This window comes from Mytilus trossulus, chromosome 2 (assembly GCF_036588685.1).
Source record: "Mytilus trossulus isolate FHL-02 chromosome 2, PNRI_Mtr1.1.1.hap1, whole genome shotgun sequence".
Taxonomy (NCBI): Eukaryota; Metazoa; Mollusca; class Bivalvia; order Mytilida; family Mytilidae; genus Mytilus; species Mytilus trossulus.
The window spans coordinates 700,226-727,952 of record NC_086374.1 but is presented as its reverse complement, the minus strand read 5'-3'; the positions used below and the strand labels follow the sequence as shown (position 1 = coordinate 727,952).

General features: G+C 31.8%; 2 protein-coding genes across 4 annotated transcripts in view; both read left to right on the top strand.

Moving 5' to 3' along the window:
* The window catches only part of LOC134708642 (zinc finger HIT domain-containing protein 2-like), a 111,003-nt gene that overhangs the window by 68,245 nt on the left and 15,031 nt on the right, over positions 1 to 27,727 (top strand). The gene's annotated exons all lie outside the window — the stretch shown is intronic.
* Positions 274 to 27,527, top strand: LOC134706199 (uncharacterized). Of its 3 annotated transcripts, none has more exons than XM_063564927.1 (10): positions 274 to 1,016; positions 2,984 to 3,097; positions 8,704 to 8,781; positions 9,902 to 10,091; positions 13,322 to 13,472; positions 14,116 to 14,204; positions 16,693 to 16,796; positions 18,941 to 19,192; positions 21,679 to 21,753; positions 25,817 to 27,527. In XM_063564927.1, exons 1-9 carry the CDS (start codon positions 939 to 941, stop codon positions 21,685 to 21,687), a joined length of 1,065 nt encoding a protein of 354 aa, XP_063420997.1. In that variant the 5' UTR covers positions 274 to 938; the 3' UTR covers positions 21,688 to 21,753; positions 25,817 to 27,527. The 3 variants fall into 3 exon arrangements, with proteins under 3 accessions (XP_063420997.1, XP_063420996.1, XP_063420995.1); XM_063564926.1 differs by having other exon boundaries at positions 18,941 to 19,226; XM_063564925.1 differs by having other exon boundaries at positions 18,941 to 20,105.

Below are 27,727 nucleotides of genomic sequence, written 5' to 3'. Positions count from 1 at the left end.
GGATTAATATCAGGTTCATTTTGAAGAAGGGTCTGGCATGAAAATTTGATAAATTTAATTCCAAAAGATTGTATTGTTCCAAGTTCCAACAGTTGTGTTATTGTCATCAATATTTCCAGTCATTTTTGCTGGTGGCCGAGCACAAAATTTGTGTTGCGTATTTTTTTGTTTTCATCGATGTTAGACATTGGATGAATTTCATTGCTTATGTCAAAAAAGGTGTTACTTTCTGTAAAATTTAGAAATATTTTTTTCTCCACGAAATGGTCACACTTATCGCGTTGAACATCGAATAGCAGGACGCGTTGTGTTTCCATGTTTAAACACTGACAAACGAAAATAATTACTGCGCATGCTCCCGCATATATAATTACCCAAGAAGATTCCACTTTCCAGTATATTCTAAAAATAAGCCTCCAGTTTACAATTAGCATTGTTTTCTTTTGATGCGAAAAAAAAAAAATCGAGGGACTTAAAAAAAATTATTTTCTTTTTTAGAAAAAACGGTTGGTAGGCATACAATTTTTTTTCCCACATCAGCTTTAAAAACTTTTTGAGTCGTGGGGTCTGAAGGACGTTCGGTCGGGTGACCGGAAACTCAACATTTTTTTTTAGGCCTTAAATGGCCCTTGCATAAAAATGTAATTAGAAATAGAATTGAATGTTTCTTTTAGTAATCATATAGGGGTGTTAAGTGTTGATAGTGCAAACGTTTCTAGAATGAAGTACCTATTGCCGCTTTTATGTTTGGTCCAGAGCTTGATCATGTTGAGTTGTAATGTGTTAGCAATTTTTAGATCTGTTGTGAGGCCGTTTCCTGTTTGGTGATGGTTTGAAATTTATCTACTCCATGTACAGCAAAAATTCACTGAAGTGATTTTGATGATTGAGATGATTTTAAATTTGAAAATTATTATTTCAGAGACATTCCACCAGATATGCTTCATTGCATATACTTGGGAGAAGTTTCTATACTTTTAAAATGTATGCTTAGCAGATGCACTGATCTTCAGAAGGTAATTTGGATATTTTTTTGTAATTTGTTTATTAAAAAAAAAATCAATGCTGTGTAAATAAACTGAGAAATGTATGCATATTTTTGGACTTCTGACAACCATTCAGTTGGCCTGATTTATGTGATTGCATATATTTAAAAACAAAAATATGTTTGCACCAACAGTATCTTCAGTGTTTTGCTTAAGGCAAATCAGTTTTCTGGGGTTTTTTTAACCTTGGAAATATTAATTTGGTATATAATTTTTCAATAACTAGCAACAGATTAAGTTTGAAGTTTGTTACTGTCTATTTTAGTAAATGTCCTAGGACAAAGAAAATGTTTTTTTGGCTTCATGCTTGAAGATATTGATTCAATGATTAGTTATTTAGTTTTATCATGAAAATTTACATATCAAGTTCAATTTTGTGCCATTGAATGATTTCAGGCTATTCTAGAAAAAAATGTATAGGGGCCGGGGGAGGCACTTCATTTGATAATACATAACTGATGGATATCAAAGCAATTTGTGACAAAAGTGCTAGGTTACGGGTTTTTATACGACCACAAATAAATTTTGGATCAGATAATGGTATGATGTCGTAGACTGTGTTGTCTGAGGACACATTTGGTGTCTGGACAATAACTAAAGTTTATATGAATGAATCTCTTTGAAATTTAATAAGAAGGTTCTATACCCAAAAAGGAAGCTTGATATTGATTTTGTGGCTGATGGTCCAAACTGTTTAGGAATTAGGGGCCCAAAAGTGCCCAAAACAAGCATTTTTCTAATTACAGGATAATACCTTGTGTATAAGTATTCCAATTGCTCAGAAATCATACCACAGGTAGAAGGTTTGGATTCATTTTGGCGGTTATGGTCATCAGTTTAAGGTCCAAAACAACAATTTCTGTAGTTCCTGTACTATAATTTGTGTTTAAGTGTATGGATTTATCAATTATTGTACCACAAAGTTTTAAATCACAATAGGAAGGCTGGGAATGAGTTTGGGGGTCATTACCCCATTCATGCAAGAAAAGTAAGGGTTAAAAAAACGGGTTAAAAACCAGCATTTTTATAGTTTCTAGACAACAACTTGTGTTTAAGTGTATTGATCTTTCTGAAATTGTACTACAAGGTTCCATATACTACATTGGAAAGTCGGGGATCAAGTTTTTGGGGGTAATTGCTTTAAGGGGGGGTCCAATTTTTATATGGGTACAACATTTGTCAAATTTCAAATTTTTGAAAAGTTTCCAGATGAAATCTGTAATTGCACAGTATTGCGAAATAGATTTGTATTAAAGATCTTTTCATTCATTTTGTGTCAGAAACCAATATAATATAATTTTTTTTATAACAATCCAAATTCAGAGCTGTATCAAGCTTAAATGTTAGCAATACTTGCCCCAACTGTTCAGGGTTTTACCTCCACCGTTGTATAAAGCTGTGCCCTGCGGATCATCTGGTTTAGTCATGGTTCTTGAATTGATGATTTTAAGGAAATTTTGCATTTTTTGGTTATCTTGAATATTATTAAATTAATTTATACTGTTGCCAGCAAAAATACTTAATAAAGTAAGATCTACAAATAGGTTGGGTTACCAAAATAGTCAATTGTCCCCTTGAGGAGATATTGCCCTCTAAAGAAACTTCAAGATTTATTCATCTTTTTTGCTTCATTTATACATGTACTTGAATCTTCTTAGTTGAATCTGCTGAATTGATTCAGCCAAACTTGGGATGAATAAGTTTCAGAGAATCAAGTACAAATTTTGTAATTTAGTTCCTGGTATGTTAAGGAACATAGCCCCTCTGGCTAAAATAGATTATTGTGTAAAATGCATCTTTTGCTTTAAAAAAAAAAAACAGATATGAAGAGCATTAATATACATTAAATAAAAGAAATAATCATCGATGAAAGATTTAGGCAAAACATTACAGGGGAGTTCTTTAGGTTCTTGGAAACCTCTTGTTTATTGTTACAGGAAAATTTGCAGCTTGCATTAAATGCAGCCAACTGGAAGGGATTCCACCATAAATGTGGTGAAAAATTCATAAAGTACCACAAATCAAGCCAGGGGAAGGACTTCCGGTCATTTGTAAGTGTAAACCTGTCAGCTTTTTCACTTACTCATATGAAATGTGTTTGTAGTAAAAATTATGTTCACTAAATTATTTATCTTATACATGCACATACACTAAATAATAAGCTCACATGGCCTAAAGGGCCAAGTGAGCTTTTCTCATTACTCACTTGTCATCCATCATCGTCGTTATCTTTAAAAAAAATCTTTCTTCTCCTCTTCTGGGCAAAACTTGGCCACAATCATCACTTGGGTATCTTGTTTAAAAAATATGTCCGGGGACTAGGCCAACCAACCAAGATGGCTGCCATGGCTTAAAATAGAACATAGGGGTAAAATGCAGTTTTTGGCTCATATCTCAAAAATCAAAGCATTTACAGCAAATCTGACATGAAATAAATATTTTATTTAAGAATTGAATGCTTCTTTTTGTAAATTTATTGGGGTGTAAAAGCGTTCGACTGAAGTACATTTTGTATGAAGCGTGGAAGCGCTTCATTCTAAATTCTAAAAATGTACACTCAGTCCAACTTTTACAACCCAATAAATTTACAAAAAGAAGCATTCAATACCTACATTTTTTAGCTAGGATCATGAAAACACAATTTTTATCCAGTTTAATTAATTCACCTGTGCACTTTATTGTGGGACCTAGTGTCATCATGAATGATAACTTTTATTGTCTAATGCAATTGTTTACGGAATAATGTGATGTGCAGTTAGCCAATCAAAATAATGTATTATAATGAAACTTACATCTAATGTAATTATTAGATCAAGATCTATCTGCCCTGAAATATTATTATGGATAGAAATAAACTGTAAACAGCAATAATGTACAGCAAAGTAAGACCTAAAAATAAGGCAACATGACCAAAATGGTCAATTGACCCATAAGGAATTATTGCCCTTTATAGTAAATTTTTAACAATTTTCATAAAATTTGTAAATTTTTACTAACATTTCATTATAGATAGAGATTATTGTAAGCAACAAGAATGTTCAGTAAAGTAAGATGAACAAACACATCACCATCATCAAAACACAATTTTGTCTGGAATCCATCTGTCTCCTTTGTTTAATATTCACATAGACCTAGGTGAGCGACACAGGCTCTTCACCTTCACCAGTCAATCAAAATAATGTATTATAATGAAACTTACATCTAATGTAATTATTAGATCAAGATCTATCTGCCCTGAAATATTATTATGGATAGAAATAAACTGTAAACAGCAATAATGTACAGCAAAGTAAGACCTAAAAATAAGGCAACATGACCAAAATGGTCAATTGACCCATAAGGAATTATTGCCCTTTATAGTAAATTTTTAACAATTTTAGGAAATTAAGGTAAAAATCAAAACATGGTCAGAAAAAGCTTGTCAAGCTCATTGTGTTATTTAAAAGTAATCATCATCCTAAGTAAGACATGATTATTCTTTCCTCAGTGTGTTTCTGTAAATAATCAATAACTTGTTTAAGAATATTGATTAGAATGAAAGTAAATTACAGAGTTATCTCCCCTTATTTGTTCATTTCTAGTGAATTTAATTCAGAAAGTAAGATTATAAATCAAAAACAAATATATTTGAGTGTTACTGTGGATTCATTTTTTTTCGTGGGTATCAATTTTCGTAGTTTAAGGAAAACCTGTATATTTGTGGATATTTAATTTCATTGGTTTTGACAAAGTCTGCAGACATTCCTTTAAAATATTAGTAATTCGTTGAACATTTTAATTCGTGGTTCTCTGGTTCCCACGAAATCCACAAAAATTGGTATCCAACGAATATTAATGAATCCACAGTATTCATTTTAGATTGTGTTATATCTATTAAAAATTATAGATTATCTGTGATCATCTCAACAAGATTCACTGGGGTAAAGCTGATGACCGTAACTGCATTCACGGTCATCCCAAGATGTCGGACAAAAAATTAGGTCAGTATTTGTATTGTCTGTTAAGGTGTTTCTACATCATTTTCTTTACAAAGCATACATTGGTACGATGTAAATTTATAAAAGATTCACACGGAAGTCACAAATCTCTACCGAGGAACATGTATAGAACGGGAAATTGGATTTGAAAAATTCGCTAAGATGACCGTAAATCATCTTTAAAATATTTTCAAGATGACCGTAACATATAATAAGGATGACCGTGATTGGTAAAATGATGACCGTAATTTCGGAAGGATGACCGTAATTTATAAAAGATGACCGTACCTTAAATAGTATAACCGTCATTTCTAAGAAATATCCGTATTTGTATTACCTTTTTTGTATCAAATAATTAATCGTGTTGGTGTAAGACGTATTTATAAGACAACATTATCCTAAAGGTAGACAAAAATAAGACGTGCTTCAAATACATGGTTCGTCATATGTAGCATCCAACTACAAGCCAAAGGATTTTTTTTTATTTTTGAGATTCTTCTAATAGAAAACCAACAGAGTGATTCAAAATTTTGTAATGACTCAAATTATGAAGTTTTATTTACATCATTAGAGTAATAACAATTGATAGCTTAAACAAAATTACTAAAATTATGAATGGATCATGTGTTCATAAGTGTAAGTGCCCAGACTATCTATATACCATGGATACTGTCAAACGATAAATCCTTAAAAAGAAAAAATAATATTAACAAAAAAAAAAAAGGTTTTACTTACAACAACCATTGTCTCTGTTGATTGGTCTTCCATTTTATGTTATAAGTAAAATTACAGAAAATGTTTTTAAAATACTCCGACCAAACTTTTGAAATTGAGCTCCAGCAAAATAGATCCTAAAATAGTCTTGTATGAATAGCGAATTCCAAAGGAGAGCCTTGTAAATTGTATAAACAGAAAACAGAATTGGTTTTTTTTACACATCAAGACAAATCAAGATTGTATTCTGCTCCTCTGGAACCATACACATGGGCTCAAATACCGGATATTCATAATCTTTTTAAATGGTTCATCTGAGGGAATTGAAAAATATGGCCGTTTTTACACACACACATATCTATAAAGAGAACAGACAAACTGATGCATCTAGCATGGCAGGACCTTTAGATATGTAAAAGTTATATTAAGTCTATGTTTGAGAAAAAAACCTAACCTACCTTGTTTTTGAGGTGCATTTTTTTTAAATATGCAGAAGATAGCAAAATAAACAGACATACGAGTTTCAATTGATACGGTCCACTCAGTGACACAGTTAAAATCACACATTGTTTGCCAGGGCTCGACATTACCGTTTGTCCGATTGTCCGGGACAAGTGGAAATAGGTGTCGGGCAAGTAGATTCATCATTCTACTTGTCCGATGGGACAAGTGAAAAAATCGATGTCAGATGTTAATAGATTAAATTCAAGACTTATTATACATTCATAAAAATATGAATGATTGTTTTATTGATCATACAAAATGAAATAAATATTCATTGATTGAACCAGAGACATATAAACTTGTATATTATGTCTCTGATTGAACGTATTTGAACATGCTGGCAGCCATTGACCAGGGAAAAATAAGTAAGGGGAAGGAAACCAAATGTAAATGTTTCTTTTTAGTATAAGCCTCTTGAATTAGGAGCACCTCCATATGCATGATATGGAGTTTTACCTTAACTTTAAAATTTTAAATTAAAGTTTGTATCATTTGATTTTGCTTTTAGGCATAACATTGAATTAAAAAAGGTATTATTTAATAAGATCTATATGTTAAAATAATAATTTAAGATGGAAAAATTAGATAAAATCTAAAAAGGCAGATTTTTTACTAAAATGTTTTATGTACTTCATAATCATATATCAATGTATGTAAAAAATCAAGACAAATTGTAAAATCTTGTTTGGCACCATCAATGAATTAAAAAGGTTTATTTGCAAACAAGGTGCCAGGTATATTTAAACCATGCCACCACTTCAGAATGAATATAGGTCCATGAATAGGAGAACCTAGTGGTATGGGAAGAGATATGATGTAATGCACGACACATGATAGTGACAATGTGTTAGAGAGCTCAGTCTTGCAAATAAGCCTTCAGTCTGAAATAATAAAATGAATTTTTGATGTAGTATTCATATAACATAACAAAATGGCTTATGCTCTCTTTATTGATCTTTATTATGTACAATCAAAGGGCAAGTTTTATTATTGCATATAACATGTATAATCAATATGGAGAATTTTCAATTATAAATTCGGACAAGTGAGTTATGAGTTCGGACAAGTTGATTTTCTTGCAACTTGTCCGAAGGGACAAGTGAGAAAAAATGATAATGTAGAGGCCTGTTTGCAGGTGTCTATTGTCCATCTATTGTCCATTTAAATCAAAACTACCCACAACATCGATTATACTATTTACTATCATTTCATATAAACTCAAAATACGCCAAATAGTTAAAAAGAACTAACCGAGCCCGTATTGCGACAAACTCAACAAAAAGCAATGCATACAAATATGGATATTTCTTTCAATTGATGGTCATCCTTTTAAATTTAGTCATTCTTTTTAAATTACGGTCACCTTAACAATTTACGGTCATCTTTTAACCAATTACGGTCAGCCTTGTTATGAATCGCTAATCCTGTTACGGTCATCTCGATTACGATTTACGGTCATCCTAGCGAACTTTTCAAATCCAAATTCCCGTTTTATACACGTTTCTCGGTAGAAATTTGTGATTTCCGTGTGATTCTTTTATAAATTTACATCGTATCAAAGTATGCTTTGTAAAGAAAATGATGTAGAAACACCTAAACAGACAATACAAATACTTACCTAATTTTTCGTCCGACATCTTGGGATGACCGTGAATGCAGTTACGGTCATCAGCTTTACCCCAGTGAAGATTGATTTTCTCACTTGAGCCTGGATGGAGGAGGTGAGAAAGGGCTTAGGCAATCAAGTTGAGATGACCAATGATAATCTGTTTATCCTTATTTTACCTATGACAATTTTGTCAATTTCTTTAGCAACTCCACGTGCCTGCTTAGTTTCTAACAATAATTTTCCATCTCAAGCACGTAGCAAACAATGGGCCAACTATATTTGGTGTATGTAAATATTTTATGATCTATATGTCAGTCGTTGCTCATTGTTATGTTTTTGTGTTTTGATATGTTTTTCTTAAACTATAAGCTATAGCTCAACTATATTTGTTGTACGGAAGATTTTTAAACTGTACATGTCTGCCTGTCATGGTTTATCATGTCTATCTGACCTTGACATCATTTTCATGGTTCATTGATCAATGTTTGGTTTTCTTGGTTAATGTTAAGTTTGTGTGACAGTTGTAATAAATCTTTACATTTAAGACTATCAACATAAAATCAATGATTAGTAAAGAAGGTGAGACATTTCAGTGTGTGCACTCTTGTTTATATATATTATCAGAAGTGTCCTCATGGAAAACTCACAAAGTATTTAAAGTGCTTCAGATTCTCTGTGTATGCAGAGGAGGTATTTATTGTCACTAGATTCTCCCCTGTAAGAACACAATTTTTTTTGGATGTCATGTAAAAATAATGGCAAGACCCCAGAAGTCTAAAAAAATGTCATAAAATATTAAGTGTTCTAACAGCTATATAATTGTTTGTAAAATTATTTTTATTTCTGTTTTAAGGTACAACATGCACCCTTTACAGTACATCATGCAGGATTTAGTACAGAAATAGTTAAACTTTGGTGTTTGTTGTCTGAGGTAAGTTTAATAATTATATGGCTGACGAATGAAAATCAGTTCTGTTTTGCATCACTGATTACAAATGTGTCAAGTTTTGTTGTGGTTGGATAATTACCCAATGATGTCGCTGTATATCATAGGAACTGACAGGGTATATATGCCTAAATAGATTGATCTTATATCGGCCTGATGATGGTAATTTGCAGTTTGTAAGCAATTTATGGCATGCTACAAAGTTTTATAGTTTTATCCTTTTCCATCCCCACAGTGTGGGAACATAACTGTACGGTTATGTAATGGTATGGTCATTCAGGAGACTCAAGGGGGGGGGCTCCTACATTTGCAACAATAACAAGCTGCTTGAAGAAAAGTTTGATGAACTCAAAATACTTACTATATAATGTTTCTGCTTCAAGTTTTGGTAATCAAAATATTTTATATGTAAATATAAACCAAGAAAATAAGAAAATCAACATATTTGCATCCAAAAATGAGACTGTTTTACCTCTGTCTTTCCGTCAGTCAGTCTATCAGTACCATGAATATTTTTTGTCACATTTTTCTCTGGAACTACAATACAACGATTTCTAAAATTTGATTTTTGGGTTTTAGATAAGTCCGCTATACTGTGTGATGAGTTTTCAGATTCATCACTTGACATCATCCTGTTTACCAACACTTGTATGATTTTACACATGATATCCAAGTTGAAAATATTCGTTGCATTTCTAAAGGATTTCTAAAATTTTGTTTCAGAGTTTATATAAGTCAGCTATACTGTGTGATGTGTTTACATCCAGATTCATCACTTGACAACATCCTGTTTAACTAAACACTTGTAAAACTTTACACATGACTGGCAGTTTAAAATTTTCGTCACATTTTTCTCAGAAACTACCATACAAGGATTTCCGAAATTTTGTGTCGGGATTAATACAAGTCGCCTATACTGTGTGATGGGTTTTCAGATTAATCGATCAATAACTTCCTGTTTACCAAATACTTGCATATTTTTACACTATTGAAATTATCCACTTGTGCGGGGGTATAATCAGTGAGCAGTAGCTTGCAGTTTCACTTGTTGTATCTTACTTGCATACAAACTATAAATAGTCATTTTTGCCCTGTATATTTGCAGATAGTGCAATTGAGTAACAAGTTAGCCATGCAAGAATCTGAACTCTCCAGACTAGGAGACCTTCAATACCAGTTTAATCAACTCATTTATCAGCAGTTTCCAGATACTTTGAAAAAGCAGAAAATTCACCACTGCCTTCATACTGAGGAACAAATACGGCTGCACGGTGTACCTATTGGTTATACCACTGGTAATAGTTAAATACTGTTATTTCGACGCTCTTGTCTCTATCAGTGGGGGATCCAGAGGGGGGGTTCCGGGGGTGCGCACCCCACCTTTATTTTTGCCGATCAATGCATTTGTATCGGGACATATGTTTTGCACCCCCCTTTGCCCTGGGTTAGCATCCCCCCTTTCGAAAATTCCTGCATCCGCCCCTGCCTCTATGCAGTGTTCTCCCCAGGGCCTTTCAGCATCATGGTAATGTGATGGTACATTAGATGGTACATCTTGTTTCTCGTTTTGTTTATATAGATTAGACCGTCGGTTTTCCCGTTTGAATAGTTTTACACTAGTAATTTTGGGGCCCTTTATAGCTTGTTGATCGGTGTGAACCAAGGCTCCGTGTTGAAGTACTTTAACCTTTAATGGTTTACTTTTTAAATTGTTACTTGGATGGAGAGTTGTCTCATTGGCACTCACACCACATCTTCCTATATCTATATTGCTATATTATGATGCTATCTGAAAAGATTTTTGTATAGATTGTGTAATTGATGTGATGCTATAATTTTAAGAAACATGGTGGTATTACAAATTTGCCTGTTTTTCAGGATGCTATTTGAAATTTGTGGGGAGAACACTGCTATGGCAGTCTGCTCAGAAAACTTTTTCCACTTCTAGCTAGAAATCTCAATATCAAACTTTTTCCCTTGTATGACTACATAAAATTTTGAAAATTTTCACCAGTTTGAATCAATATTTACTAGTCCAGGGCTATCCGTGCAGACTGCTATGCCAAATGATTTTTTGCCCCAACTATGATAGTAGAGGGGTATTATGTGTCCTGGTTTGTACATCCGTTCATCCATCTGTTTGTCCGTTCGTCCCTCTTCAGGTTCAAGTTTTTGGTCAAAGTAGTTTTTGAAGTCCAATCAACTTGAAACTTAGTACACATGTTCCCCATGATATGATCTTTTTAATTTTAATGACAAATTAAAGAACTGACAACAAATTTTATGGTCCAGTGAACATGTAAAATGATAGTGCGAGTGGTGCATCCGTGTACTATGGACGCATTCTTGTTTTAGTTTAACCCTTGTCTGTTTTAAGCACCATTCCCAAAAGGAAATATAGGTTTTGCCATCACTTAACATCCCTTGTTGTCAGTTGTAAAGAATTTCAAATTTCTTAAGCTGAGTGACCATAAAATTATGAAGAACTTAATATTTTATTATCCATACCTGCCAAGTTTTCAAAATGCATGGGGGTTTTGAATGCAAGATGGCTGCCATACTCCTAAAAAACCTTCAAGGGGGCCTTTAAATACAGTGTAATGTTGTTTTTTAGTTTCTCCATACTTATATAAGCTGCAATTCATTGTAAAATTTATTGTTTTGTTAAAATTGTGGACATAATTGCTCTTTAAATAGTTTCAATTTGGTAGCCTCCATGGAGGAAATCCCCCACAAATAGTGACAGTTGGCAGGTATGATATCTGTACTTTAACTAAACATGGCCACCATATCTCAGAATAGAACATAGAAGTCAAGATCTATCAGCCCTGAAATGTTCAGACGAATCCAACAACCAATTTTTATGGCCGACCTGTGATAGAAGACATACTATTTTCTGGTCTTTGCGTCCATTCCTCTGTCCACCTGTCTGTTCGTCTGTCTGTCTGTCCTGTGCTAGGTTAAAGTTTTGGTCAAGGTAGTTTTTGATGAAGTTAAAAGTCCAATTAACCTGAAACTTGGTATACATGTTAATAGACACTAACTGTTTAGTGTCTTTCAATATCAACTGTATTTGTACAAGGCTAGGAAACAAGGTGTATGCTAGCTTTTAGCAAGCTACTACACCTGTTTTAAGCTGACTACAAATACAGCTGATATTTAAAGACACTAAACAGTTATTGTCTTTATCCTGCAATTAATTCTGTATCTTAATTGTGTTTTGAAAGACACAAATTAAAGTTCATCTTTTGCATTTATTTGAAATCACCTGAGGCCCATGTAGTAATTGTAACAGTTGACAGGTATGACGATACAGTAATCACACATTCAACTGGAGACGGGTTTGCAAACAAAAAGAATCTTGAATGTTCAACAATAAAACAGGGGGAATAATTATCTATTTTAACATAACAAATAATGTCAACGGTTAAAACTAGCTAAACATTATCCAATTAGAGTGTATGAGTTGTCCTATGCTTCATAATCGACATTCACTAAACATGCATGCTGAAATTGACATTGTTGTTTTTGTTACATAATCATACACATTCAAGTTTGAAATCAATAGTTGTCATCGTAGAAAAGACTGCTGTTCATGTGAGTATGTTATCAGAAAATTGGTTTGATTCTTACTGCTCTAAAGAAATGTTTAAAAACAAATCGAATGTATAAAAGAAATCATTAATTCGCAATTGATATGTCATTGGAAAGCGACTGCATTACACATTCTGAGGTCATGCAGGTTCATACAATACTCACTTCCTCAATGGGCGGAGCTTTAAAGCAATATCTGTATAGTATACAGATGCAGCATAGCGATGTATATAGGGCTGTATCTATATAGTAGAACACCCAATTGCAGGATAAATACATGTTCCCTATGATATTATCTTTCTAATTTTGATGCCAAATTGAGTTTTGACCCCAATTGCATGGGCTTCTGAACAAAGAATATAGTAGTGCTAGTGGTACAGGGCATCCTGTACTATGGACACATTCTTGTTAAATGATCAATCAGAAGAGATGTTGAGAAAACCAGAAGTAGTGTTTTTTGGCAAATTATCATGGAAAATGTGTAATTTTCATACAGTTTTGGAATCTGATAATAAATGGTATTTTTTAAGATAGGAAATGTCATTTTGTAAACCAGAACTTGTAAATAACTCCCTTATTTCACATAGAAGTCCCTACAAACTGTATATGTTTGGAATCAGGATAACATCTTTCAAGTGAGACCTGAAGTAGAAATTTTTAACCCAGAAGTGGCTTTTTTTGCCTTATATCAAGTTTAAATGCATAGAAACCATATATTTTCGAGTTCAGGGTCAGCTTACCTTTCATGACCTTTTCAATATTTTTCTTTTGCTTTTGATATGATTTAGCATGCATTTATGTACTTTAAAAAAATATTAATTACATTTCATTAACAAATATATGCACACAAAAAATAATGGGTGCGCCATTTCAGGCTCTTTTGAGCCATTTGTTGTATTTGTTAACAAATGCCTTACTTTTTCTTTCATAGAGACTGGTGAAAGTTGGTGTGGAATTGTGAAGCACTTGCAATCGATAACTAACCATCACAATGCCAATAGAGATACTGCAATGAAGTTAGCTCATATTGAGGAAATATGCCATATAATTGATAATGGTACATGGAAGTCTAATGGTATAAGGTACAGGTTTACATACTTTGTCTGATTAAATTATGTTTTTACAATAGCTGGGGGCATGTAGAAAATATATTTGCACAAGACTAAAGACGGCAATGGTTTGGGGGGAATATTTCACACGTTATTTCTACAATAATATTTTTAGAAAAAACAATTGTCTTTAAATATGCCATTTTAACAATGCTTTAAGTAAACTCCTAGTCAAGTTTACACAATGGGTGCTGCATGTGGAGCAGGATCTGCTTACCCTTCCGGAGCACCTGAGATCACCCCTAGTTTTTGGTGGGGTTCGTGTTGTTTATTCTTTAGTTTTCTATGTTGTGTCATGTGTACTATTGTTTTTTTGTTTGTCTTTTTCATTTTTAGCCATGGCGTTGTCAGTTTGTTTTAGATTTCAAGTATGACTGTCCCTTTGGTATCTTTCGTCCCTCTTTAAATGTTTATCTTTTCTAACAAAAATTTCAACTCGAGTATGATGCAGGGAAAAATAGTTTTGGTTAAAAATATATTCATACGCTAAAAAAATATAAAATCATATGTGCAAAGATTTTTTAAAATCTTACTAAATATATTTAAATAAAGTTGAATTTGTTTCTAAGATATTCTGGTTTTGTCCACATTATGTATTATTTTCTTTTTTTTTCAGAGTTCAACCTGGAAAACAAACAGTTGACGAAATAAACCATCCACGTGTTCAAAGCTTTGTGATGGGAAATAAGATTCAGAAAGAAAATGGTATGCTTTTATTTAAGAATTGAATGCTTCTTTTTGTAAATTTATTGGGGTGTAGTTAAAAATGTGTGCACAGTCAATGCTTTAACAACCCTATGAAGTTACAAAAAGAAGCATTCAATACTTATAATTACATTTTTTAGCTATGATCATGAAAACACGAATTTTATAACTTTTTTATTCATTTAACCTGTGCACTTTATTGTGGGACCACGTGTTATCATGAATGAAAAGTTTTATTGAGTGATGCAATTGCTTGAGGAATAACATGTGATGTGCAGTTAGCCAATCAGAATAAAGTATTATAATGAAACTTACATCTAATGTAATTATTTAGTGTTCAAATTTGAATAGTTTTGCGTAACAAGTTACTTGGACAAGATTTTCACCAATTTACTGGTTAACCTGTAGTTCATTTTGATAAGCCTTGAATTGCAAGTACCCCAAAAATGCATTGTTAACAATGAATAAAGGTTTATCTGTGGGCACTGGATTGGCTTTGAGCTTTCCTGGTTTATGCGACTTTTCTATTTTAAAATTTTTAAAAATACAAACAAGTAGATAATCCAATATTACTATACATACTATGGCATTCTTGATACCTCACAAATATTCTTGATCTCAGCAAAGCTTGAAACCAGTTATTGTTTAATTTTCTTCCTCAATTCAATTCTGCAAGTGTCAATTTGTAATGATATAAAGAATAATATTAAAGCCACAAGTAACCAATTATTTCATTTCAAAAGTAAATTCTTATTAAAGGTACCAGGCTTATAATTTAATCTACACTAGATATGCTTTTTTTCTTTACAAGAGTTGTGAGTAAGGAATGAATCAAAATAGTTGCAAGGCCAAATTATAAGTATGAGTTGAAGAGCATCGAATTCCATATTTCAAAAAGTAATTAACTGAATTGTAAAATTGAATTAATTACAACTGTTTATTAGAAATGGATTGAAACCAACCATGGCACAAATTTTCCTTATGAGGTTCTTTCCAAGTGTTTTTACTGTGTAGGTGATCCATCATTCAAGATGGATGTCAGTGGTGGACTTCCAAGTATCTAGAATAAATTTTATATTTTAAAGTTAATAGAAATCTATGTAATTTTAACACAAGGTTTATGACCATGAAAGGAAGGTTTAGATTGATTTTGGGAGTTTTGGGTCCCAACGAATTAAGGGCCAAAAGGGTCAGAAATTAAAAACTTTGTTTGATTTCATCAAAAAATGAATTATTGGGGTTCTTTGATATGCCAAATCTAACCATGTATTCAGATTCTTAATTTTTGGTCCCGTTTTCAAATTGGTCTACATTAAGGTCCAAAGGGTCCAAAATTAAACTTTTTTGATTTGACCAAAAATTGAATTCTTGGGGTTCTTTGACATGCTGATTCTAAACATGTTCTTTGTTTTTTTATTATGGGCCCAGTTTTCAAAATTAAACTTTGTTTGATTTCAACAAAAATTGGGTATAAGGGGTTCTTTGCTATGCTGAATCTGACCCATGTATTTAGATTTATGATATATGGGCCAGGTTATCAAATTTGTCCAAAGTGAGGTCTTAAAGGGTCCAAAATTGAACTTTATTTGATCTTAATTTGATTTCATCAAGAATTGAATTTTTGGGGTTCTTTGATATGCTGAACCTAACCATGTATTTAGATTTCCAATATTGGAATACATCAAAGGGGTGGTAAGAATTGTCTTTGGGAGTTATGGTTCAAACTGTTAAGGAATAAGGTGCACAAAGGGGGGGAGAGGGTTTCCAGGTTAATGGACAATTACTTGAGTACAAAACATAATTTAAAAGCAGTTTATGGTTGATAATTGAAACTAATATGAATATCACACATAAACTTCTTTTAAATTATGTAGATTGGAAATTTGCCAAATACTTTATTAATAGTTTCCATTGGAAATTTGTCAATAACTTAAGTTAAATGAACTTCATTGAAAATTTGCCAATATACATTTTTTAAATTGGAGTTGTCTTTCTTTGTCAAGAATGGTTGTTCATTTTTTCTCATTTCAGATTTCGGAAATTAAGAAGAAAATTTCTGTAATTTTTTTTTTTTTTGAGAGGATTAATATTCAACAGCATAGTGAATTGCTCAAAAGTAAAAAAAAAATTTAAGTTCATGAGACCACATTCATTCTGTAACAGAAACCTATCCTGTCTCAGCCATTTAATCACAATCCAAATTCAGAACTGTATCCAGCTTGAATGTTGTGAGCATACTAGTCCCAACTATTCAGGGTTCAACCTCTGCAGTCGTATAAAGCTTTGCCCTGCATATCATCTGGTTTTACCATGTGAAAATACAAAGAACATGTAATATATATATATTGTAAAGGCTTTTAGCAAAACAAATTATTGATGAAAGATTAAAGCAAAATATTACAGGTATTTCTTTCTATAGATTATTGAAAATGAAAAAGAATAGTGCTGTTGTATTGAATTTGGTGTATTTAAGACATATATTTTTCAGAACAAAGTATAGGTGTTAAAAGATTAGAACTTGGGAACAGAACAGTAGATAACAGAATCAAATTGAACAGTGGTGATATTGTTTATTTTAGATTAAACGAACATGTAAGTATGTCTTTTGGTTATTCCCGTTCAATAAAGATAAGGCTCCATTAACTTGATACTTAGTACATATGTACCTTATGACATGGACTTTCTAAATTAAATTCTAAATTATGGTTTTAGAAATACGATACTCCATTTTCTAAATAGAATGCTATTCAATTGCATGGTTCAAGGTACATGGAAACTAATAGTATTAGTGTGGCAACTGAGTTGGTCACAGTTGTTTCTATTTTTTTTCTTCAAAGGAGTAAGGGCCAATTTTGGCCTCAAATTTCTGGTTCATCAGAGGAAAGATTTTGGACACTTTCTAAGCACTTAAGTATCTATTTCAGTTGATTCAATTAGTTTAATTGAAAGATTTTAAGTTTTTTATTCAATAGAAACACTCCCAACTTAAATATGAAAAAATCTATCTAATATGCTAAATAATGGCACTCTTCAGATGTTTTTTGTCAAAAATGAAAGTGGCTGCATCCGTGTTCATCCTTAACCTTTATGTATGTTATGTATTATTAAATACAATTAACATTTCAATATTAAGGATGAACACAAATGCGACCACTTTCATTTAAAGACGAAAACCGTCTAAAATTTAGCTTAAATTTTAAAATTTTGAAGATTTCAGTAATTTAACATGACTTGATGATGCTATTACCTGATATATGTGCATTGTATTTTAAAAACAGTCCATATTTATGTAGCATGACGAAAACTGTCTAAAATTTAGCTTAAATTTTAAAATTTTGAAGATTTCAGTAATTTAACATGACTTGATGATGCTATTACCTGATATATGTGCATTGTATTTTAAAAACAGCCCATATTTATGTAGCATAAGCATTCTACTTTCCAATACATGAATAAAAGTTTACATTTAAACAATTTTGTAAAACTGCTATATTTTGGGGCCAAAAAAGGGTCTTACTTGACCTACTCCTTATGGGGTTTTCTCAATTTTTTCTTCTGAGTATTACAGCAACAGTAATGTGTATTGCAAAACAGCATGATAATTTCAGTTGAAAATAAATTCCAATATCATTTTATCAATGTCAAGTTCTTTGACTATATTCATTCTGTGACAGAAACCTATACTGTCTCAAACATTTAATTAAAATTCAAATTCAGACCTGTATCAAGCTTGAATATTGTGTACATTTTTGCCTGAACTGTTCAGGATTGGACCTCTGTGGTTGCATCCTGCTGTGCTCGATGAAGCACATTTTTTTTTCAGGCTTGAAGATAATTGTTTGATATTTTGGTATATAATTCAACAATGAAAAATTATAGATCAAGCGTGAATTTTATTCAGGTACGATATGTTATTGCAGAGTTAGGGTTCCTAGACTTAGAAAATTCACTTAAATAATTGGTTTTCCACATTTTTTTAATGCTTGAAGATATTGATTTTTAAGGCATATAGTTAAACGATACCAAATCACTGATCAAGTGTGAATTGTTCCGGTCTGATATTCTTTTGCAGAGTTAAAGTCCATGGATTTTCATGCAAGAAATATATTTTTCACTATTTTTTTGTTATTCCTAAATAATTTAATTTTGGATGTAAAGCGTCTTCTGATTTACTGACGTTATTTTGTTATGAGCCCATAGACATAATCTAGTCATGTGACCATGACCACATCAACGTTTTTTCATGGTTTTCTTCGGTTGAAAATGGAATTTGGAATTAAATCATTAGATATGACTTAAATATTTTTTCTGTCTGTTCGAAATAACATAAAAAATGTGGTGCACACTGTTAAATAACCCACTACACGTGTTATTCAGTGTGCACCAATTTGTTTATGTTATTTCTTCATAGAAAGAAAAAAATATTACAGTCATTCCTTAATGATCCTGAATAGTTTTTATTTATACCATTACAAGTTACAGGTCAAGTTTAAATTTTGTTTTAGTCATGCCTGCCTACTGATATATTGATTTGATAATTGGTATTTATAGTTTAAACATGACAATTTAGAGACCAAGTTCAAATTTTGTGTAAGAGAACAATGAACTTTTAACTGGTTGGGAGACTATGTATTGCCATTCAATACTCTCAGAATGCTGGATACTATCCATGCTGGTCTGTGTCCACACTTGTTTGTTTCAACATATAAATGTCTGCATGATATGCTCTTTTTCAGATAAGTTATGGTCTAATTCATCAGATAACAAGTTCTAATGTTACTGTAGTGATGATGAAGGAGTTGGGGGAAGATGCAGTATTTAAATGTTTAAAACTTGGTCTGACCACTACAAGACAAACATTGCTGCACACACTTATTGAGGGCACTTTGTTTGTAGCCCATGACTGCAAAAATGGAGGATGTTGTGTGATGGTGACAGAAAACTCTACAAGAAAATTTCGCCACAATATGGAACATCAAATTTATTTTGTAAATAGATTTAAAATCCATTTTAACTTTAAAGGTATACTGCTTGAATTTTGTAAGGATAAATGATAAAGTAATTTATGTTGTGGAACATAAGTGGAGTTGGGGGAAGATGCAGTTTTTAAGTGTTTAAAATTTGGTCTGACCACTACAAGATAAACATTGCTGCACACACTTATTGAGGGCACTTTGTTTGTAGCCCATGACTGCAAAAATGGAGGATGTTGTGTAATGGTGACAGAAAACTCTACGAGAAAATTTCGTCACAATCAAGAACATCAAATATATTTTGTAAATAGATTCAAAATCCATTTCAACTTTAAAGGTATACTGCTTGAATTTTGTAAGGATAAATGATAAAGTAATGGAGGATGTTGTGTAATGTATGGGTTGAAATCTCTAATGGACCTTGGGATAAGAAGCAGAATATGAATCTAATTAAACTATTAGTCTGCCATAAAATTGTGGATGGTGCTTTTTTTTAAAATTGAATATAATTGAACTAGAAGAACTGTATTAGAAGGCTTTTGTGCCAATAAAAGAAATGGGACCAGTCATGTGAAAATGTCTCAGCTTGAATTAAGGCGACATACATATGCAAGTTTACATATGTACAGAAGCAAAGAAAAGACTGCAATAACTTAACCTTAAATCGATTGTATATTTTGACCCATATGTACTGATTAAAAGTGATTAGGACTATATATTAAAGACATAAAACAATGGAGTTATTACCAGTTTGAAAAGAACTGAATTACCACAGAAACATTTTATGAGGATAGGGATCACACCACATGAAAATTTATTCGTTATAGAAATTGTATTCACACTTAGCATTTTCTGGGCTGAAAAATGTGTGTTTTAGTGTGCAACAGATTTATGGATTATTTCTTCTTGTAAACTTGAGAAAATCCAGGTTAGTTGTCTTCTATAAATTTATATCTAATTATCAGACTTAATCCAGTTAGAATATCTGCTATTTGTTTATGAAATCCACTAAAACTTTGACTAATGTTAACTTACCAATTTAAAAGAATGAACATTCACAGCATATAACTGGTTCCATTAAAAGTGCAGCTGTTGAGTTCACAAAAAGTCAATCATGAATGATAAAAGAAAATAAAATAAGAATTGAATGCTTCTTTTTGTAAATTTATTGAGATGAGAGTGCTTCATTCTAAAAAAGCGTGCAGTCAATACTTTCACAACCCTATAAAATTGTTGAAAGACGCATTCAATTTTATAATTACAGTTTTTAGCTAGGATCATGAAAAAAATATTTCTGTCCAGTTTTTCTTATATTTATACATGTGCACTTTTTTGTGGAAGCACATGCTATCATTGATGTCACATATCATTGTGCTATGAAGAATGACATGATTTTGTACTTAGCTAATCAAAATAAATGGTCACGTTGAATCATATAATTTCAGTATTATGCTTTTAGCAACTGTTTGATTCAGAATAAACTAAAATATTTTTTAATTTATAACATGAAATTAAACTGACCCAGACAATTTGTCTTGTATATGAATGCATCTGGTTGTAAGTGTATTGTATACATAAATGTTTGTTAACATAAGAAAAACGAACCATTGTATATCTTCAAAGATTGTTAATTACATTGCTTCTGGTCTGAAATGGAGACGAAATGTATTATAACAAGTTCTTGCATTTTGTATTCTCTCTTTAAAAGACTTTTTTGTGATTTGGATAGGTGTATATACTAAGTCTGAGGGTTTGAGTTCAATTGATGAACATGAATTTGACAGCTAGCATGGCTAGTGCACCTTTGGTTATTAAGTTATACTTAATTTTCCAGGGGGGGGGGGGGGGGGGGTATATAGGAATCAACCTGTCTGCCCATCATCACCTTGTATGCACAACTATTACACAACCTGAGGATGTGCATGAAGGAAATTATTCTAGTCAAAACTATTTCAAGGGAGATAACAGAATTTACTAAGTTAATATATAAAAAAAATTGCAACAAGTCAAGAGTAACTACTCCTAAAGGAATTAATCAATATTGATGAAACTTTACACATTTGTTGTACACAACCTAAAGATGTGCTTGAAGAAGGATATTTTTAGTCAATTTTTTTTCAAGGGAGGTAAAGGAATTTTACTTTAGTTTAAATATCACAGTATGTGTATTACTTCCATAATTCATAATACTATCTACACTCATCTGTGTCCACTCTTGTTCTTATTATAAAGTTGAGTGTTTCTGGTTTGAAGATAGTTTCATGCATTTGTTTTATATTATAGTTTCTTTTCATTATTTTCTATTATATGCCCCACAAGAAAATTGTGTCCAAAATGTTGATGCAAGCAGGACATTCTTCTTTTATTTTTAGTTTCTCAAATATGATAATGACGTATTCATGTTAGATATTTGCCTGTAAATAATTTGAAGTTTATTGTGCTTTTGGTTGTAATACATTTTATTATTTTTCAAGATGCTCATTTTTGCTTCTTCTTTACAGGTTTGCTGACGTTTTGAAAATGTGTAATGATATTGATTGTGAAGAGATACAGCTAACAGTAAGACTTCAACATAGGTAAAGTTCAAATATTTTACATGTTTATGTAGTATGTGTGAAATGCTTCTAAAACAATTTGATGCATAATTGAAATTTTGGGCTTCTAAAAAGGTTAAAAATGCCTCACCAAATTTTAATCTTGTATATTGGAAACAATACTTTTTACCACATCCTACATGTCCTAGCCTATGATGAATAAGGTGATCTAATATAGGCAGAAACAACAACAATTTTTGTGACGTTTAGTTCAACCAAAAAATTTATTAACATCTCATACACAGACAATAATAGTGCATTGACTTAACATATCAACGATATAAGGATGAGGCTTAAAAATGGGGAAATGTGAGGCTGTGCCGAGCTTTTTCCACATTTCGGGCCGAATCACTATTATTGTCTTTATACTGCAATCTAAAACAAGATTTTCAATTGTTGTTTAATGCGTTAAGCTTATTTATTTTATTTAAATATTAGGGAAAATCTCCTTTAAAAAGGCCTCATATCATGCTCGCTGAGAAATATACAACACAATGAAATATATATATTAACCTGTTGAAACTTACTCGATGGTGAACAAATCGTTATTGACTTAGATATCAACCATAAGCATCAAACATTTATAGATTGTTTTTCTCGCTTGAGCTGGTACAGGTACAGTATTACATCATGATACTATCAAAGTACTTAAGGGGACTCGTGAGTATAACAAAATGTTATTTTATAAAGGATTTCGCTACATTTTTCTATAGATTAACTTTATCTTATTATACTTAATTGAAAAATAAAATAAAAATATGGGGTCACCATATTTATGCTCACATTCTGCCTTCGAAAGAAGCATACTTCATTGTAAAAGTACTTTTTTTTTCTGTTGAACTAATAGGGGAAATAGAGGTAATATCAAAATAAAAAATAAATGAATTACAGAAATCGCTCAAATTTTACAATAGTTTAGTTTTTTAAGAACAGCTTATTTGAAATTTATCATAAAAAATATAGAAGATATATCAATTTTAATGGCAAAGGGAGATAATTTAGAGATTCAATGATATTTACATTTTAAAAGTCATCTGGAGCCGACACAAATTGATTTTTTTTGCCCCACCTTGCCCCACCTAAGATAGTAGAGGGGCATTATGTTTTCTGGTCTGTGCATCCATCTGTTTTTTGGTTAAGGTAGTATTTGATGAAGCTGAAGTCAAATCAACTTGAAACTTAGTAAACTTGTTGCTTTTGAAATGATCTTTCTAATTTTTGTCGAGCCTGCAAATTTTGTCGCAGAAAGCTCGACATAGGGATAGTTATCCGGCGGCGGCGGTGTTAGCTCACTTCTTAAAAGCTTTATATTTTAGAAGGTGTGAGACCTGGATGCTTCATACTTTGTATATGGATGCCTCTTGTTACGAAGTTTCCGTCAGTCACATGTCCAATGTCCTTGACCTCATTTTCATGGTTCAGTGACTACTTGAAAAAAAAGTTAAGATTTTTTGTAATGTTAAATTCTCTCTTATTATAAGTAATAGGATAACTATATTTGGTATGTGCGTACCTTGCAAGGTCCTCTTGCCTGTCAGACAGTTTTCACTTGACCTCGACCTCATTTCATGGATCAGTGAACAAGGTTAAGTTTTGGTGGTCAAGTCCATATCTCAGATACTAAGCAATAGGTGTAGTATATTCGGTGTCTGAAAGGACTGTAAGGTGTACATGTCCAACTGGCAGGTGTCATCTGACCTTGACCTCATTTTCATGGTTCAGTGGTTTTATTTAAGTTTTGGTCTGTTTTTCTTGTACTGTATGCAATAGGTCGTCTATATTTGGTGTATGGAATGATTGTTAGGTGTTTATGTCTAGCTGACAGGTGTCATATGACCTTGACCTCATATTCATGGTTCAGTGGTCAAAGTTAAGTTTTTGAGTTTTTTTGTTTTTTTTTCCAATACTATATGCAATATGTTTAACTTTATTTGGTGTATGGAAATATTTTATGATCTATATGTCAGTCGCGCAGGTTTTATTTGACCTTGACCTCATTTTCACGGTTCATTGCTCAGTGTTAAGTTTTTGTGTTTGAGACTATTTTTCTTAAACTATAAGGAATAGGTCAACTATATTTGTTGTATGGAAGAATTGTTAGCTGTACATGTCCACCTGGCATGGTTCATTTGACCTTGACATCATTTTCATGGTTCAAAGGTCAATGTTTAGTTTTGTTGGTTTGTTAAATTTATGTGACAATTGTAATAAAGCTTTATATTTAGGATTATCAACATAATATCAATGATTAGTAAAGAAGGCGAGACATTTCAGTGTGTGCAATTTGTTGATGAAGCTGAAGTCTAATCAACTTGAAACTTGGGACACATGTTCCCCATGGTATAATCTTTTTAATTTTAATGCCAAATTAGATTTTTTACCCAATTTCATGATCCATTGAACATGGAAAATGATAGTGCAAGTTGGGCATCCGTTTAGGATTTCATGCATTTAAATAATTTTATGGTTTTTAGTAATAAAAATTCAGTACAGAATGCAAAATTTAACATTAATTTATTAGGAAAACAAATATTTGCATGCCTTCTGAACTAAATTGGCACTGCCCTTCTGGAAAGGCATTTTTGTTTTAATAAAACTTACCATTGAGAAGCAGTTATCGCTTGCTATAATTATAGATTATCGTTGATCATCTCAACAAGATTGATTTTCTCGCTTGAGCTGGTACAGCGAAAGTGAGAAAAGCAATCGAGTTGAGATGACCAATGATAATCTATTTATCGCTATTTTACCTATGACGACGTTGTCAATTTCATCATGTTCATGTCAATTTCATTAGCAACGCCACATGGCCTCCTTAGTTTCTAGTGATAAGTATTCCATCTCAAGCGAGAAGCATGATATGAAAATTATCACGAAAAATGCACAAAATAGCGATAAATAGAGATTATATCATGAATAAGGCATGGGAACTTAAGGATGTACACCTATGAGGAACCAAAAATTTCTAAATTAAACTTTATATCTTAACCTGATTTTGAGGTTTATAAGACTGTAACAAAATAATTGGTGAAGAAAAAAGTCATAGGGTGGTGCACTTCTTTTTTTCGCTAAATCCCTTTGAAAATGTCCCAATTTTGATGATTTTCCCATTTACATTGATTTTTACCTTTTATAGGGCTATTATCGTAAAAAAAAATCACAGTTCCACAATAAACTTTTTTTCATACTTTCTATGATAAAGAATAAGTGGACCAATCTGAATAGGTTTTACTTAAAAAAACTATAGGTAGGTGCTAATATAAGAACGTTTTATCATATGTTGACACTGGATTACTCAAAAACTATTCATTGTACATGTAAATACACAATTTTTTCACCGAGTTATGTTTGATTATTATGTTTTTTAAATTGATTAATATTTTTCACTTGTATCACATGTTTTGGAAATAATTCAAGAACAAGATTTCAACAAGACTGAAAAGTCAGAAGAATACATCCTTAAACTAAATATACTTCCTTCGACCTGGTTCAAAGGCTATAATTATATAATGTAATGTGTGGTTTGTTTCAGAGTATAGTATTAAACGTCTTTTTAAAGGAATTTATTGGTGTATAAATTGGACCACTTCACTCATATAATATTATTATCACTTCACTTCACAGGACTTTTATGAATGTTTGTGAGTGACTTGTTCAGTTTATACACCAATAAATTTCATTTAAAATGTATAATTCTTTACAATTGGAGATAAGTGAAAACAAATATGTTTTTGGCTGCCCTCCTATTATATGGGTTATTTTCCACCAATTGCCAGACTAATTTTGGGTATTGATGCATGTTTGAAGCAAATATGTCATTTGAATGTGAATGCAATATACATTATGAGGTCAGGAAAGTTTATGTTGCAGTAATTACCAATGCACAAAATTATTTTTAAGCAATCAGTATAGTGCAAAATATGGACTTATGATATATGATGGGCTGTTCATGCATGGAAAGACACCCAATTGCAGGATAAAAATTGATTACTGCTAGCATTATAATGGGAGTCTTAAACTTTGAAACTGTCTTGTTTTCTTTCAGAATTGGAAAGACAACATAAATACAGATTGATTCAGAATATGATACAGAGGATTGCATCAAAATAATACTACACATCAAAGCTATGGATTAAAACATTGGTCAATATTCCTAGTTTTACTCAAGATTAGAATATAATTAATCATGTTTTAAGTAGTGACTGTATTTAACCAATTGTTCTCATTTAGATGAATTAGAATGTAGCAAAAACTGCAAACAATGTATTGACAAGATTGATAAGAACTGAATTTCCTAATATTTTTTTGTGGAAATAAAATTAAACATTTAATATTGTTAGGCCAAAAATGTCAAGGATTTGAAGCAAGATATTATACTTATGGTAAAAATGATGAGGAATAGAAGCAGTAAATGATTATTGTAGCTTACAATAAAAAAAAATGCATATTGACATTAATCATTGTTATTGCAATGAACAAATATTTGGCAGATTCCATCAGGTAATCTATGAATAATGATGTTAGATGAAATTATAAAAAGTTTTGTTTTATGATTGTTTCAAGAAGAAATGTTTAAAACAAGTTGATAAGATGCAAAATATATATTTGAAATAATTAACTTTTTAATTCACAAGGTTTATATGTGCTTGTAAAATGGTCGCATTGGCTTTCAATGGTTTACTTTTATAAATTATTATTTGGATGGAGAGTTGTCTCATTGGCACTCACACCACATCTTCCTATATCTATTGTATAATGGTATTACACAATGTACTAGTTCGTATAGTTATTCCAACATCCCTGTTCCCATATATGTTATAATTTGTTTTCGCTTTCAAATATCTTGCTTTATAGCTCTGTGTTTGTCAATTAATATCATGTAAGGATCATCTTTGTAAAAAATTTCAGCAATATTGTTGATTCAAATATATAATGTTGACAATTGATGTTATGGGACATACACACAAGCATAGACGGCATATTATAGATTTTAATTACATGTTTTAACGTTGTTTTCTGTCAGTGTCATTAGAATGGAGATAACAATATTGTATTTTAAGCTCCGACATCATCAGTAAACTTAATTTGCTACCATCAAATCCCCAATCAATACCTAAGCTTAAAATGAAATACAGTTATCTCCTAAATCTTATGTTCTAATGTCTGAAACATTTGAGTATGCTAGTTAAGAACTTAAGAGTTAATCTTATTATATGTTTAACTTTTGAAAATGACTTGACTAGGATCCGATTTCCAATGACAATGTCAGTTAAACCAAAACAAATATATATTGTCTGTCAATTTATAACAAAAAATATTTTAAACATCATTTTTTCTTTTTAACCTGTGATTTATGCTAATTTTAGTATTGGAGTTGTTTTACTTTCTTAGATTCCTAATCCACTTTCTGTTTTTGTTTTTTGGTAAAAACTTTTTTGTGGTTTTCAATACCTAAACATAAATTTTGCAAGGGGCAGGGGTATACTGTTGTTTTTGTCCATCTGATGAGATTAGCCTTTTTCATTTGTCCATCTGATGAGTTAAGCCTTTTTCATCTGATTTTAATAGTTCGTCGTTATACCACTGTCCAAGGTTAGGGGGAAGGTTGGGATCCCGCTAACATGTGAAACCCTGCCACATTATTTATGTATGTGCCTGTCCCAAGTCAGGAGCCTGTAATACAGTGGTTGTCGTTTGTTTGTGTTACATATTTGTTTTCCGTTCATTTTTTTTTTATATAAATGAGGCTGTAAGTTTTCTCGTTTGAATTGTTTTACATTGTCTTATCAGGGCCTTTTATAGCCACTCTGCGGTATGGGCTTTGCTCATTGTTGAAGGACGTACTGTGACCTATAGTTGTTAATGTCTGTGTAATTTTGGTCTTTTGCAGATAGTTGTCTCATTGGCAATCCTACCACATCATTATACCCGCCCTTTGTAAAAGGGGGGTATACTG

Bases quoted from the DNA above. Each gene is read 5' to 3' on its own strand.
- LOC134706199 (XM_063564925.1), top strand. From the start codon at position 939: ATGCTTCATTGCATATACTTGGGAGAAGTTTCTATACTTTTAAAATGT. The intron at 1,017-2,983 runs GTAATTTGGATA...TTATTGTTACAG, and splicing joins GATGCACTGATCTTCAGAAG to GAAAATTTGCAGCTTGCATT. The intron at 14,205-16,692 runs GTATGCTTTTAT...TATATTTTTCAG, and splicing joins TAAGATTCAGAAAGAAAATG to AACAAAGTATAGGTGTTAAA.